This window comes from Carassius auratus, chromosome 6 (genome assembly GCF_003368295.1).
Source record: "Carassius auratus strain Wakin chromosome 6, ASM336829v1, whole genome shotgun sequence".
Lineage (NCBI taxonomy): Eukaryota > Metazoa > Chordata > Actinopteri > Cypriniformes > Cyprinidae > Carassius > Carassius auratus.
The window spans coordinates 9,501,534-9,516,205 of NC_039248.1; the positions used below are offsets into that span (position 1 = coordinate 9,501,534).

The 14,672-nt window shown below is 35.5% G+C and overlaps 1 protein-coding gene across 2 annotated transcripts; it reads right to left on the reverse strand.

The window, feature by feature from the left end:
- Nucleotides 1–1,330: 1,330 nt before the first annotated feature.
- Nucleotides 1,331–13,842, reverse strand: sfi1 (SFI1 centrin binding protein). 2 transcript variants are annotated; one of them, XM_026260805.1, is made up of 31 exons: nucleotides 13,468–13,842; nucleotides 13,302–13,373; nucleotides 13,075–13,185; nucleotides 12,649–12,743; nucleotides 12,384–12,501; nucleotides 10,784–10,886; nucleotides 10,555–10,711; nucleotides 9,778–9,939; nucleotides 9,582–9,652; nucleotides 9,379–9,471; nucleotides 8,724–8,821; nucleotides 8,501–8,567; nucleotides 8,249–8,379; nucleotides 8,076–8,157; nucleotides 7,522–7,700; nucleotides 7,350–7,425; nucleotides 7,156–7,251; nucleotides 6,947–7,023; nucleotides 6,748–6,850; nucleotides 6,546–6,642; nucleotides 6,306–6,466; nucleotides 6,151–6,225; nucleotides 5,096–5,170; nucleotides 4,830–5,006; nucleotides 4,516–4,727; nucleotides 4,284–4,379; nucleotides 3,991–4,186; nucleotides 3,699–3,768; nucleotides 3,448–3,592; nucleotides 3,102–3,204; nucleotides 1,331–1,682 (listed from the first exon to the last, which is right to left on the reverse strand). In XM_026260805.1, exons 1-31 carry the CDS (start codon nucleotides 13,611–13,613, stop codon nucleotides 1,539–1,541), a joined length of 3,588 nt encoding a protein of 1,195 aa, XP_026116590.1. In that variant the 5' UTR covers nucleotides 13,614–13,842; the 3' UTR covers nucleotides 1,331–1,538. The 2 variants fall into 2 exon arrangements, with proteins under 2 accessions (XP_026116590.1, XP_026116595.1); XM_026260810.1 differs by having other exon boundaries at nucleotides 3,991–4,129; nucleotides 13,468–13,841.
- Nucleotides 13,843–14,672: the final 830 nt, after the last annotated feature.

The window sequence follows — 14,672 nt, forward strand, 5'->3', positions numbered from 1 at the left end:
CTGCACACATCAGTCTGAACTCATCTTTCTCACTTTCTGTTGAAGAAAAAAAAAAAAAAAAAGCCAGGATCCAAAAGAAATATGAAAGAGAAGGAAAAGCTGTTCATCTCAAACAGTATTTAATCACTAGTATATCCATATAAGCATATTGTTTGTGTTGGAGTGAATTATTGTTAACCATCTATGCTGTCCAGAGCTGTGGGATCCACAAAAGCAGCATCTACCGGGCAGGACTGTGAACATCTACAAGAAAAAGATTGGGTGCTGTAAAATCCTCAAGGGAACTTGGCAGACTTTCTGATACAGGTGTAAATAAGATTATTTTAACCTGAGAGCTCCATGGTTGTGGTAGAATGGTTCTCTGTCAGACTTCTCACAATGGAAATTTTTCTGACGAATGTATGACCTTTGACCCTGGCAAAAGGAACAAAGGCTGGATGCCATCGTAGTCGCTCCAGGCACACAGCTGGCACTGAAAAAACATTAACCGCTGACAAAATAGTCAAAGTATGAGCACTGGGAACTCGGCACACTGGCTCACATATTTTTGAAAACTTTGTTTGTTTTGTCTGAGAGCATGACAAAATGCTTCCTATGTTATGATCCTGAATACCAAGAAAATATAATAGAAATAGAAATACATCATCATCAACAACAACAAAAATCTGGAAAACTATTTGAAAGTTTTCATTCGTTTACAATGGAACTGATCTATTACACACTATTGTTTCAGTAATATTTATATACTAATACAGGTTTTATTCATATTTTTTTATATTATTTTTTATTTGAGTTAAAAGGAGTAGCTCACAAAAATCCAAATTTGCAGAAAATTTTGTCCAACTTTTACCATCAAAATAATCCACAAGTAATACACACAATATTTCAGTCCTTCAGTTAACATTGTGATGCAAAAAGCTGCATGTTTATACGTAACACATCCATCAATAAGACGTTTTAACTTTAACCATCACTGGACAAAAACCTGTCCATTCTAATATTTCTTCCAGTGGAAAAAGTCCATACCGCTTTTGTTTCAGAAGATATTAAATGAAGTTTTAGCAATTATGTTATGTGCTTTGTTGTTTAATTATTATGATTATTATTTAAGTTTTAGTTAACACTACGACTGGTTATATCAAATTTGTGATTGGTCATCTTACCCTGACTGAGAGGCTTTTGTTTGGCATTGTGTTAATATTAAAGGCTACTGGACTTTACTCCACTGAAGCAGCAACAGAGTCCATGTGAACATCCAAATGAGGATTCCAAGTTTAGGATCCAACATTCCAATGTAGGATGTGAGTTATAGCAATTTGAAAACAATAAATTGTGATTTATTGCTTTATTAAAAATGAAATACATATTTACAACAGTGCATTTGTTTGAATACATAAATAATTTAAATAAAAACAGGTTTTGAGTCACACAATTTAGATGCCCCCCAAGGGTTCCCAAAATACAATATCATTTGAAAAATGCTTCTGGAATAAAGTTGGCATCATAGAATGGGTTGCACAATATAAACTTTTTAAAACTTATATTCCATATTTAATGGGTGATTTTGTATTAACATTGGACAGTAGTTGGCTCTGTATGGTGTTAACTCTGGCAGCAAGGCGAATCATGGTGGGTTTCTGTTTGTTTAATCTCGAAGATAGAGAAGAAATGCGACTCTCAAGCTGCAAAGAAACATTACACGGAAACATTAATTAATTATTCTGAAAAATTATTTAAATAAATAAATGAAACCAGACATGAACAAATAGCTAATATCTAACATGCGTAAAGCAGAGTATTTTTCTTCAAATAACGGTCCTGTATACATAAACTGCACACAAAATCCATTAGACCTCTAGGGGTGTGTAATGACAAGTAAAAGCATACAAATTAAATTCTAAATTAAAGCTACTCAAAACACTAATAATAACATTAGATTTTAAAGCTGCAGTCCGTAACTTTTTTTGGTTAAGATCCGAAATAAATTTTTGATCAAGTAAATAACCAGCCAGTGTTCTAAACTATCACCTTACTTTTACTCTTAGTAGTTTTGTCGCTATGAGGATCCTGCAGGTGGCGGATCGTTTATAGCCTTTTCTTACAGCAGCTAGAATAATTAAATGTATTATTTTTTATGTCGGATTTTAATCCAGAAAGGACTATGTGTTTATGAAACACATGTGAATGAAATGAAATTATATTCCAGTTTTAAATGTGCTTCTGATTACAGATAGCCTGGGATTACATAAATGTTTTATTTAAAGACAACCAGATCAAAGGGAGCTTAATTTGCTTTTTGGGTTTAAAAGAATTTCTTATTATGAAATTGGAAAGGCTGGCAATTAGAGACTAGACTGTACAGTGAATAATTTGAGGATAAAGTAATAATTTGTATGGTTTGATGTGATATGAGCTAACCGATCTTAGATTAAACAACCATTGGTAGTGCAATTTATTATAATGCTTTTTTCCTCAGTTGGTCAGAACAAATGTAGCATACTTCAGTATTTCAGCTTACAATATAAAGTGAAAATTCTTATTTGGGTCATATAGTCCAAGACATAGGCTAGAAACTTTGATTGCGAAGTACAGTAAATATCCACACTAGAGCGGTGGTGACTGACTGCCACATAAACTCCTCAAAACATTAGATTCATCCTGCTGGAGCCGTGCCGGTGCACAACCCACGCAAGGAAGGTAATTCTGCAAACAGCTGCATCTGCAGGTTTTCAAACAGAGATGGCGACAAAGAGGCAAAACTAATGGACTACAGCTTTAAATAAAGTATGTATGCCTATTATAACTCATATTATAATATTTCCAATATGGCATACAATAAGCAAAAGCAAGGGTTTATGCAATCTTTAACCTTTATCTATTGGTACACACATTTGGGTTTGAGCATCTTAGATTTATGTTTATGTAAATTCTCTAAAAATATGTGCATTAAATGCAAACCATCAGTGCCCTCTGTGTGATAGTGCAGCTTGAGGAATCAAAACCGTGTACTGTTATTTGTTCTATCTTTACAGTACATATTTTAAATACATGAATGCATGTATGAATGAGTGCTGGAGAAAAAGAAAAAGATATATGGATACCTCATTTAACTCCTTTACAATGCTTTCTCGTTCCTCAGTTTCTCCCTCAATGCCTGTTGTTTCAAGCCAGTTACTCAGGACCTTCTGGAGCTTACGCCATGTCCTAAACACACACACACACAAAAAAGAATATGTTGATTCATCAGACAAACTACAGGAGGAGAGTCGATTCATATTTCTTTAAAACAGCTCCAATCTGAAAACGTATTTGTAATGTAGATCTGATACTTTAACTGCAGGAAAAAATGTCTGTTATATGCTATATATAAAACACACACACACACAAATTGTAATAAATAATTTAAAATGCTGCATGTTCATCCAATTCAAAGCTAAATGGACCTACTGTAGCTGTTTTCTGTCCTGCTGGTATCGTTGCATTTCCAGTCTAATATCAAGTAGTTCTTTTGTGAGATTCTCTGCTTGCTCAACAGCTACAGCCTCATCTTCCTCATTCTCCTCATCCTGCTCAGGTAATCTCTCATGTACACCTACAGCCCAGACATGAGATGCATAACTGGTCTTTCAATATGTTACTGAACCTCAGACTTGTAAAATGAAACTTTCTATACATTATGAAAGACTAAATGGGTTTACCTTGTGTTTTGAGTGGACTAGTCAAATGCAAAGAGTGCATTGGGAGCTCTTGATGTTGTAAGCTTTTTTGCTGTAAAAAGGAAAACAGCATAACTCATTCAATGTAACAGTCTTTACATAATGATGAGTGTATAAAGAATAAGCAATTCACATTTAAGCCAAAATAGGAAGCAGCAAGACAAAAACACCAGTAAGTAGCCAAATGAATAGGAACTGACAGGAGAATAAGCAAATAAAATTAACATTATAAAAAAAGTATTCAAACAAGTATTCTTACAGCATGATTGCTTACCTTGCCATGTGCTAAAGAGACAGTAAATGAAGACGGAGGAAGCAGTATGTCCTGGCCGAGAGAGGCGATAGATCCAGGAGGCTCTGGTTTGAAAGGAAGGAGCTTTGGTTGTAGCACCACTGCAGGCGACTCCAATGGGCTATGGGTCAAATGAACTGAGGTTGATGATGAAGTCTCTATTACAGACACCCTCTGACTATTTGAGCACCATAGAAAATGGCAGAGGTTTATTTGGTTGTTAAAAGTTATTTAAAAAAAAATTATTGCAACTTTAGGTTTGGTTCTTACTATACCTGCTGATTCTGAAGTCACGTGGCAAAGGTTTGAGTGGGGACTGCAGAAGGTCATCTGGTCTTCTTGGTTGCAATCTAGATGCTCGAACTGACCACCTGTTACCAAAAAAGGACAATTCCATTAACTGAAGAATGGTCAATCAGATCATGTACCCTCATTTTCGGAATCTGAATCAAATTTGTAAAAATTAAAACAGAATCAGAATTAACATTTGCAATAGGAATGACTTACAGCTGACTGATGATGGAATCTTTCTGCGCCTGCTCTACTGCGTGGCACCTGATTGGACAAGGGGTGGGGATGGGGGCGTGGTCTTCTGGCAGAAAAAAAGACACACTCTTCTTGGGGTGGCCATCTGTTTTCCCCTTGACAGGCTTGCACAGTGCCCGCTGCTTCCATCGTATAGCACACCGCCTTACCACTTTCTGCAGCTGTCGACAGCTCTGTATGTGACACAGATTACTTCATATTTATGCAAACACATAAACAAATATATACTCTGTTGCCTATAGATTGAAATACACAAATATGCAGTATAACAGCACCTGTTCATAGCTGTGCTGGGCAATATTAGTTGAGAAAGCACTCATGTGTGCTGTGTGTGTGAGGATGTGTGTGACACCCTCTCTCAACAGTTCATCTCTGTAAAACTGAGCTGCCTCAGTCAAACGCTTCTGTTTTCTCTGACGCTCTGCAATCCATTGCCGCCACACGCAAAACACCTGAAGACATACAGAGCTAACTGTATGAAATTATGCAGTTGTAGGAAACCTGCATTATCATTAATAAGAGGTGCATGATCTGGCATTACCTTGGCCTGTAGGTTAAGGGACCAATGCCAAAGGGCAGTCTCAGTTTTCTCTGCTTCTATTCTTCTGCTCTGCAGCTGTATGTCATAAACATTCAAACTCAGACAGAAAATACAAACTTCAAAGAGACCATAACAATCAATCATAAGTAGCTGCAGCTCAAAAAAAGCAAATGAGGCAATATCAGCAGCTCCACCACTGCACAGTAAGTGAGACTATAATAAAGCTTTAAAGCAACACTATGTAAATGTCTAGCGGTTAATAAACAGAACTGCATGCATCCGGTGGAAGAACATTCTAACTGGAGCTACTTCTCCAAGTTTATAGGTGTGTTCCAAATCGCTTACTTATGCACTACTGTATTCTATGATGTTTTTAGTATAAATAGTGTGAGTTGTGCATCCACACTGAAAATTCCCAAAAGAAAAAGTGCACGCTGAATACCCTGATAATGCACTTAAATAACTGAAAAAACCGAGTGTAGAATTACTTGTTGAATTAATTGTCCAACGACACGTCATGCATTCAACTGTCGCAGATTTAATTACGTAGCGAAGGGGGAGGGGCTATCAGACTCTGATTGTGAATGATAAAGTAACCGTTTATAATTCATGCACTAAATGTTTGAGTACACATAGTACATAAGTACATAGTGTATAGCGCGTCATTTGGGATGCAGCTTTAGTCTATGGTGATTCACGCAGGTATGTGATATATGTATGATACTCCACAGCGGTGACGACCCGAACAGGCTTCAATAGTCCAAAAATAATCACTTCTTAGAAATGTACCGTAGTGATTTGGGATAAGACAAAAAGGCGGTTTGGTAGATTAATTCATGATGTACTCGCTTATTATATACATTTTGCTAATTTTTAATCAGTAAAAGTTACATATTGTTACTTGCTATTTTTTAACAAGGAGATAAAAAAGCATTTCATGTCATAGAGGTTATTATAACACATTTGAGAGCTGCTGAAGCACTGTACTGACCAATCAGCATCAAGGATTTTTTAAAATAAAATCAAATATGACTGAATGCTTTGTTTAAATTCACCTGTGTTTTCCAGCAGATAAAGAAGTGCTGACAAATCCTCAACTTGTGAAGCTCAAAGCTTCTTTTCTTCATTACCTTAAAAACACAAACATATATACAAATTTCAAATAATGAAGATTGGACTGAAATATATACAGCTATGGAGACTTAGTCACCTGATAATTTTTGTGATGCTGAATATTAGTGGCCCATGTGCTGAGGGTTCTTTTTCCCAGGGTTCTGTTGTAGTGTCTGCTGGCCCTCTCATTCTCCAGTCTCTCGTCTTTTACCTCTGTGCTTCGCTCTCTCCATCCTTTCAAAGCCACCTGCATGCGAACTAGCAGTACAAAAACAACACTGAATCATTACTGAATCATTACACAGACCAATAACAGTGGCATTCATAACCAAAGTACATTTATCCAGGTGTGTTTGAGCTTGTTTCAGAGCTTCCTCTTGCTGGTGACGGTGAAGATGAGCAGAAACTGTTCTCTGTCGCCATGCCAGAAACACCTATCAAACAGTTCAATTATATATTATTTAGTTTAGAAAAGCTGTACTTATAAATAATAGGATGTTACTTTTTACTTGTTATACAACTAATTTTGATATAAGCACCTGAGATAGAAGGTGCTTTTGAGAAAAACAATTTGCTCTGTTTTCCTTCTCTCTCTCTTCCCTTAACTCTGCCACGTTTATCCTCCACGAATAGAACATTCTTCTGCAGAAACATGAATAAAAAGACAGAATAGATATCCATAACCATATTTTAAAATACACACTACATTAAATTATAACAAATAGATCATAATAATACCTGGCAAGGTGCTGCTGATGCTCCTGGTAACGGCACTCCACATTTTGGTTGATCGATTGAGTCTGCAAATGGTGTGACTACATGCATGCACGTAAAAACATTGAGCTAATCAGCTGTACAGTTGATATAAACAATTTCAAATAAATTACTATAATATAGCAGTATTTGCAAATACATTGTATACTGTATCAAAACAAATGCATTCATACCTTCCAAGCCTCTAGAGCATGTCTGAGCAATCTGCTGCTGTAATGTTTCTCCATTTGTGCAAGTTTCTCTCTCTTCTGCCTTTTGTGATCTACATACTGTTTAACAAACCAATAAAAACAACAACATCATCATATGATTAAAAAAAAAAATCAGGGGTTTTCTTAGTGAATAGATCCAGCTGTGCCACTCGTACCTGATGCCAGTCTGCCATGGCTCTTCTCAGACAGCGCTGTCCATAATGATCCTCTGCCTGCTCCAAATGTCTTTGACTAATCAACAAAACACAAAAAAAGTATAAACTTCATCAAAATGATCTGTGGTTTATTTAGAAGTGTTTCCTCTAGCTTCTATTATCTGATTCGCACCTGGTCTGTATGTTTGCAACAAGGTTTCTCCACTGGTTCAGAGCCTTGCGTAGCAGAGAGTGTTTGTAAAGAGAGTCGGCTGCTGCTTGTTTGAATCTCTCGTCTCTATGCTGTACAGCACCAAAGTACCACTTAGACCAGGCACGGGCACAAGACACATGCTCGGAATGCAACACGGCCTATGAGAAATACACAAATGACAGTAATATTGTAACATATTACTACAAGTTCAAATAACTCTTTTCTGTTTTAATATATTTTATAAAGTCATTTGATCCTGTGATGTCAAAGCTGAATTTTCAGCAGCCATTACTTCAATCCTTTCAAATAATCCTTCAGAAATCTTTCTAATATATACATGGAAAATGAATGCGCTGCTTAAAATTTTATGGAAACTTTCAATTTTGTCTTCAAGATGAATAGAACAGCATTTATTTGATATGGAATTTATTTATCCTATATAGATATGTCTTTAACGTCACCTTTGATAAATTTAGTCCCATCCTAACTGACTTAATTTTTTTGTGAACGTATATTCATGGATGTCATCTTACCGTTCGTTCAGCAAGTCTCTGATCTCTCTGTACTTCCAGGTTTCTCCACCAAGTGTAAAATACCCAACTGCAAGTCTGCTGCCTGTGTAGAGGACAAAAACATGAAAATTTTCAGTACAATACAACACAGACATGGATATCTACATGTGGCTATTTTAGGCAAAGAAACTTGCCTGTAATGTTGTTCAGCTCTCTCTTTTTGCTCTCGGTTTTCTGTGCGTTGTGTTGTAAACTCCATCCAAGTGTTTACACATTGTGGAAAGATACGTCGGGCAAAGCAAGCATCAGCACGTAGTTCCAACTCCTATGTAAATATGTATATATATATATATATATATATATATATATATATATATATATATATACACACAGATTGTTTGATAATATATGAGACGTAAATATGATAATGAGAGTGTGGTGGTTACCTGCATTTGTCTGTGCTCTCTGAGACGTTTTCCCCAACGATGGAGGCAAGATCTCAGAACAGAAATTCTGTTAATTAATAACAACCGTTTAAAAGTCTCACAGAACAACTTTGTTTATTAACGACCTAAAACGTATAAATATACATGACATGCTTCAGATAAAAAAGCGCATGTAGATTGTTTTGCCAACAGTGCACATATTTAAAACATTTATGTAACTAACTTGTGATGGGCTTGTGCAACACTCATTCGGGGCTGCAGACTTCGGTCTTCAGCCTCATCCAAACGCAAGTGCCAGACCTTCCAAGACCTTGCCAGTAACTGAAAAATGTCAATATTAATTTCTGGCATTTACACAAAAACCTTAAAAATAAAGATTGAAATAGAAAGAAAATAGAAAACATAACATTCATAATCATGACTGATAGACTACATGTCAAAGGAATTTCGTGTTTTTTTTTCATATATAAAGTACAAATAAACTATAAAACAAAAAATTTAAGGAAAATAGCATTTCCACTAATACGTTAAAGAGACAGTTTACCCAAAAATAAAACTTCTGTTATCATTTACTTAGCCTCAAGTTGTTTCAAAGCCTGTATACAGTTCTATCTTCTGGTAAACAAAAAAGAAGACATTTTGAAGAACGTGGGTAACTAAACAGTTTCTGGTCCCCACTGACTTCCATTGTATTTTCTCCATTCAGTGGAAGTCAGTAGGCACCACTACATTTTTGGTTACCCAAAATTCACAATATCTTGTTATTCTCAACTGAAAGTTGAAGTTTGGAACGAGTAACTGTTAAAAGAATTTTCATTTCTTGATGAACTATAGATCTGTCAAGAGTTGTGTTTATCATGTGCATGTGTCGTTCATACAATGTGATGATGATGCTGGAAACTGATGTTCTTGTTGAGACGATGAGTTTTACTTTGAGTGACGTTTAGAGCAAGGCCTCTTAAACCCAATTGCTGTGAAGAAATACAAGACCAACATAAACAAACAAACAAACAAAAAACAGCTATATAATAAAATATTTACAGGACAACAAAAAACCCCCATTAATCTAAGGACAACTAACCAGAAGATGGAGTTGTCTGTGATGGATTGCAGCCTTTTCTCTCTTAGCCTTCTGTGAGCACAACCTGACATCTACCAGACAGCTCAGGAAAACAACTGCATTAGGTACCATCATGCTTGCACTGACTTATTATTATTATTTTTTTCAGTATAAAAGTATATGAGGACTGTCTGTTTAACTGTGTGAGCAAAGATACAGTGTCTCCAGTGTGAGAACGCCAGCTGTTGGGAGCCGCGCTGGGCCAGTTTGTCTGCTCTCTGTCCTCTGTCTTTCTCCACATGCCTGGATTGCAGCACATTGTTCCACTGAAACCAAAACTTCTCCAGCACAGCAACACGCCGTACATCCTGAGCAACAGCTGCAACACAGAAGTCAACTAAGATGCATAAAATGCCAAAAAATGTATTCATAATTGTGAATGATCAGTTTGCCACTGTTTCTCAAGTTACTGCAATTAAAAAGCCTTATATATTAACATTTTGGGGTCAGTTTTACAAAGCTTTTTTAAAATAAGCATTTATACATAACCACCAAGGCTGCATTTACATGACCAAAAATACAGTAAAAAAAAATATATATATATTTGTATAATTTAAAGTGACATTTTCTATTTTAATACACTTTAAAATGTAATTTATTCCTGTAATGGCAAAGCTAAATTTCCAGCTGGTATTACTTCATCAAAAACACATTTAATAATTTTATTACGATTGGTGTTTAAAAAAATTTCTTATATTATTATTATTGATGTGGAAAACATTTGTGCTTCTTCATATGTTTGTAGAAACCATGATACATTTCTTTTCAGGATTCTTTGATGAATACAATGTTCAAAATAACAGCATTTATTTTAAACAGAAATATTTATTTGAAATTTCTTCACTGACACTTTTGACTAATTTGACCAACAGTAATATTACAAATTATAATTATTATAATAATTAATATTATAAATATAAAAAGTGAATGGCACCTGTTTTCTTGCTCTTAGCCTGTCGGTTCTCTATGTGTCTGATCCATCCATGCAGTGCATGTCTTAACAGTTGAAGACAATAGTGACGATGAGCTTTGGACTCCTTCTCTTTCAGAACACAGGCTTGTTTCATCCTGTCTCTCCAGTGCAACCATGCCTGTGAAGAAAAGCCACTTTAGAGATCACTCGATTTCATCGTACAGTTGCATTCTCACATGTTCATACTCACTCTGCTCTGTACAGTGTGAGCCCAGTGTTGCAAAGCAAGATCTTCTTGATGGTACTCCACATCCCTGTGCTGTAGTGTCATATTCCACACAGTCCAAACCCACCTTAGATTACCAACATATGCACAAATAAAAATGTCACATTAGTATTTTACTAAAAGGTAATAAAAAAAAGAGGTCTCCAAATTGATATACATACAAATGTACCACATAAATATTTTTAATTAAACTATTCTAAATAAATAATACTTTATTTCAGCAAGGATGCATTAAACTGAACAAAAGTGACAGTAAAGAGATTACCATATTTTCCGGACTGTAAGTCGCACTTTTTTTCATAATTTGGCTGGTCCTGCGACTTATAGTCAGGTGGGACTTATTTATCAAAATTAATTTGACATGCACCGAGAGAAATGAACCAAGAGAAAACAATACCGTCTAAAGCCACGAGAGGGAGCTCTATGCTGCTCAGTGCTCCTGTAGTTTACCGCTGAGCAGCATAGAGCGCCCTATCGCGGCTGTAGATGGTAATGTTTTCTCTTGGTTCTAAATAAATGCGACTTATAGTCAAGTGCGACTTATATATGTTTTTTCCCTCATCATGACGTATTTTTGGACTGATGCGACTTATACTCAGGTGCGACTTATACTCCGAAAAATACGGTATGTTACAAATAACTTCTATTTTACATTTACTTTAAATTTAAATTTAGTCATTTAGCACTTAGCAAAGCGACTTACGAATGAAGACAATGGAAGCAATCAAAATACATTTTAATTGAATAAGGTTTCATTTTAACTTTCTATTCATCAAAGATACATGTATCGTGTATCTTGGTTTCTACAAAATTATCAAAGACCACAGTTGTTCTTGATCATTGCAAATAATCAACATATAAGAATGATTTTTGAAGCATAATGTGACACTGAAGACTGGAGTTATGATGCTGAAAATTCAGCTTTGTCATCAAAGGAATAAGTTACATTTTAAATATATAAAAACAGAAAACAGTTACTTTAAATTGTAGTACTATTATGTCATAATATGTAATAATGGTATTAATTTTTTTACTGTATTTTTGATTAACTGTATTTTAGGGGTGCTCCGTTGTTAATAGAGAAGATGCACCAAAAAACGCTGAAAATGAAGTGGATTTGCGCATCTTCTCTATTAACAACGGCTCTGTGTAGTAACAGCTGCTCTATGTGAAATCACGCACCTGATGGAATTAACCGCTGATTAGAGAACCGGCTTTACTGACGAGATGCCCATAACGATCGGCCAATCGTGATCGGAGCACCCCTACTGTATTTGACTGACCCCAAACTTTTGAACAGTAGTGTACATATATTTCTGTTTAATAATGTTACTAATATATTTATACATGTCAAATTATATCAACATATTGACTGATTTATGCTTGTTTACTTGCTTAAATCTTACTATAAAATGTTGTTGTCATAATCAAGTCTGTCATTTTATGCCACACTCCGACCTACACCAGGACTGCAGAATTGTTTATTATGTATCTGGCTGCCTGCTTTACTCTTATGAATGTGACTTGCAATATTTTCCTGACACCACATAAAAGCAATGCTCACTTTAGTACAGAGAGTCTCTCATGCTGTACTGCTGCCTCCTGCATCCTGCGTTTCATGCGACACATGTCCAGGTACAGTTCCCAACCATTCCACACAGAACGTAGTTTGTGCTTTGTCTCTGCAGCACAAATACTCAGTTACAGCTACTATGACATAATACACAACAAAATCATCCCCAGTAATGTGAGATGAAATGCGGAAAAGTTATTCACATCCTCAATCAACTCTATAAACTAAAATATTAACAGAATAACAGCCTATATACCAAATCTGATTGCAAGTCGCAGTTTTTTCTTTTCTTCTCTCTGGACAAGAACATACTCCTGCCAGGCTTGAAATGTTTTGCTATACAGCATATACCTAAAATGGGCAAATAAAAAATAAAAAGAAATCAACCATGGTTGGTGATAAGCCATTAAAATAGCAGCACAACTGTTTTTAACACTGATACTAACAACAAATGTTTCTTGAGCAACAAATCAGCATATCAGAATGATTTCCGAAGGATCACGTGACACTGAAGACAGGAGTAATGACTGCTAAATGTTCAGTGCTGACATCTCAGTAATAAGTTACACTTTAAAATAGAAAACTGTTACTTTAAATTGCAATAATATCTCACAATATTACAGTTTTGACTATTTTTGATTAAATAAATACAGCCTTGGTCAGCATAAGAGACCTTACTTACGTATAATGGCAATCTGCCCTTATATTTAGGGTCCATTCCTTTCTTGCATGCCACCACTCATCTTTCCAAGCCACTAAGGTTTTCCTCAAGACCACCTTACAATAATGAGATCTATGTACATATACAGTTTTCATTAAGTAAACATCATATATTGTACAGCAGAACCACTGCAGCATTTCTTTTTAAATTTAGGTGCGCTATTTTAACACATGACCACTTTACTGGACCTGGCTTGTGATGTTGTTATTCGTCCAAATGTCTTCTGAATCCACAAGTGAAGGAACTTCCTAGCAAGATGCCTAAATACCCAAAATGCCACCCAAAAAACAGTCACTAATGACATTCGTCACAACAAATCAACGAATTTGGCGATGCCATTATCTGCTAACGTACCTTATCCTCAGCTCTTTAAGTCTTCCACCTCGGTTCCAAGTATATCCGACCCGGTAAGTGTTCTTCCGTATCGGTGTTTTGCGTGGCCGGCTCTTTTCTACACCACCAGACAACTGTTTCCCAGCTTTGGGTCTTGTTGTTTGCATCTTTGATAGATCATTCAAGCATACATAACTTTCAGCGAATCAGCGCATTGTCTAGCAGGCGGTGCTTTAACTATACTTGGTCGAAATAAAGTAGCTTTTAGGGTTTTAGACTCAACGTAAGGCTTTAACACTACTGCAGCTCATTAGAAAGCTGTCATCGTACTGACAACCACTAACAACAAACCACAACTGCCGCTCTTCTGTGTTGAATACAGTTTCTTCCGGTAAAATGTCAAAATAAAAGACCTGCCTAAAATAGTATCTTGACCATTTTAATAATGCATTTATATTAAAATAAAATAAAAATTATGCAGTTATATTAAACTGATTTTATTTATTAAATACATTACTGCTGGGCGCATCCTGGAGAACTGGTCTTTTATGCCTTTACTGTACACAGAATTTCATATTGAGCCTCAGTGCAAGTTGTGTTCTTCTTTCATTTAAAAATGTCAGGCAGTAGTCCCGACAAAGCCATGATCAACATATCAGTTTGTGAGATTTCTTATTCTTAGGAGAGTTATCACCCTACTAAACAGGAACTGCGTATGTGGGCAATTTAATCTCTTGATGGCGTCATAGAACATAATTGTTTTTGTGACTCACGCATAATGACTCAACATGTCAATAAAAACTACAAATAGATCAGGTGTGTAGGATTTATCGGGTTTATTCATGTGGAAGTTTCCAAGCTTGGAAATGAATGATTGCAAGGGACATAATAGTCACTTTCACTTTGAGAGTCAGAGTGATCTTTTTTTTTATAAATTTCTCTTAAATTGTTATGCTGGTAATTTTTTATTTTATTTAATGTATTAACTTTTTCAATTACTTTTTATGTGTGCACACACATACATACAAGTCAATTCTGTTTTTTGTTTTATTCTATTGCATTTTAATGTCATTACACTTATTGTTTTTTAGAGTTTTATTACATTTTGTTACATAATTATTTAAATTTTTCTAAAAATACTGTTTGATTATATATTTCGTGGTTGACAAATAAACTTAAAACATATTCAAAATTAGAATTAGCTTCATTCGTCAAGTGCGTGGAAG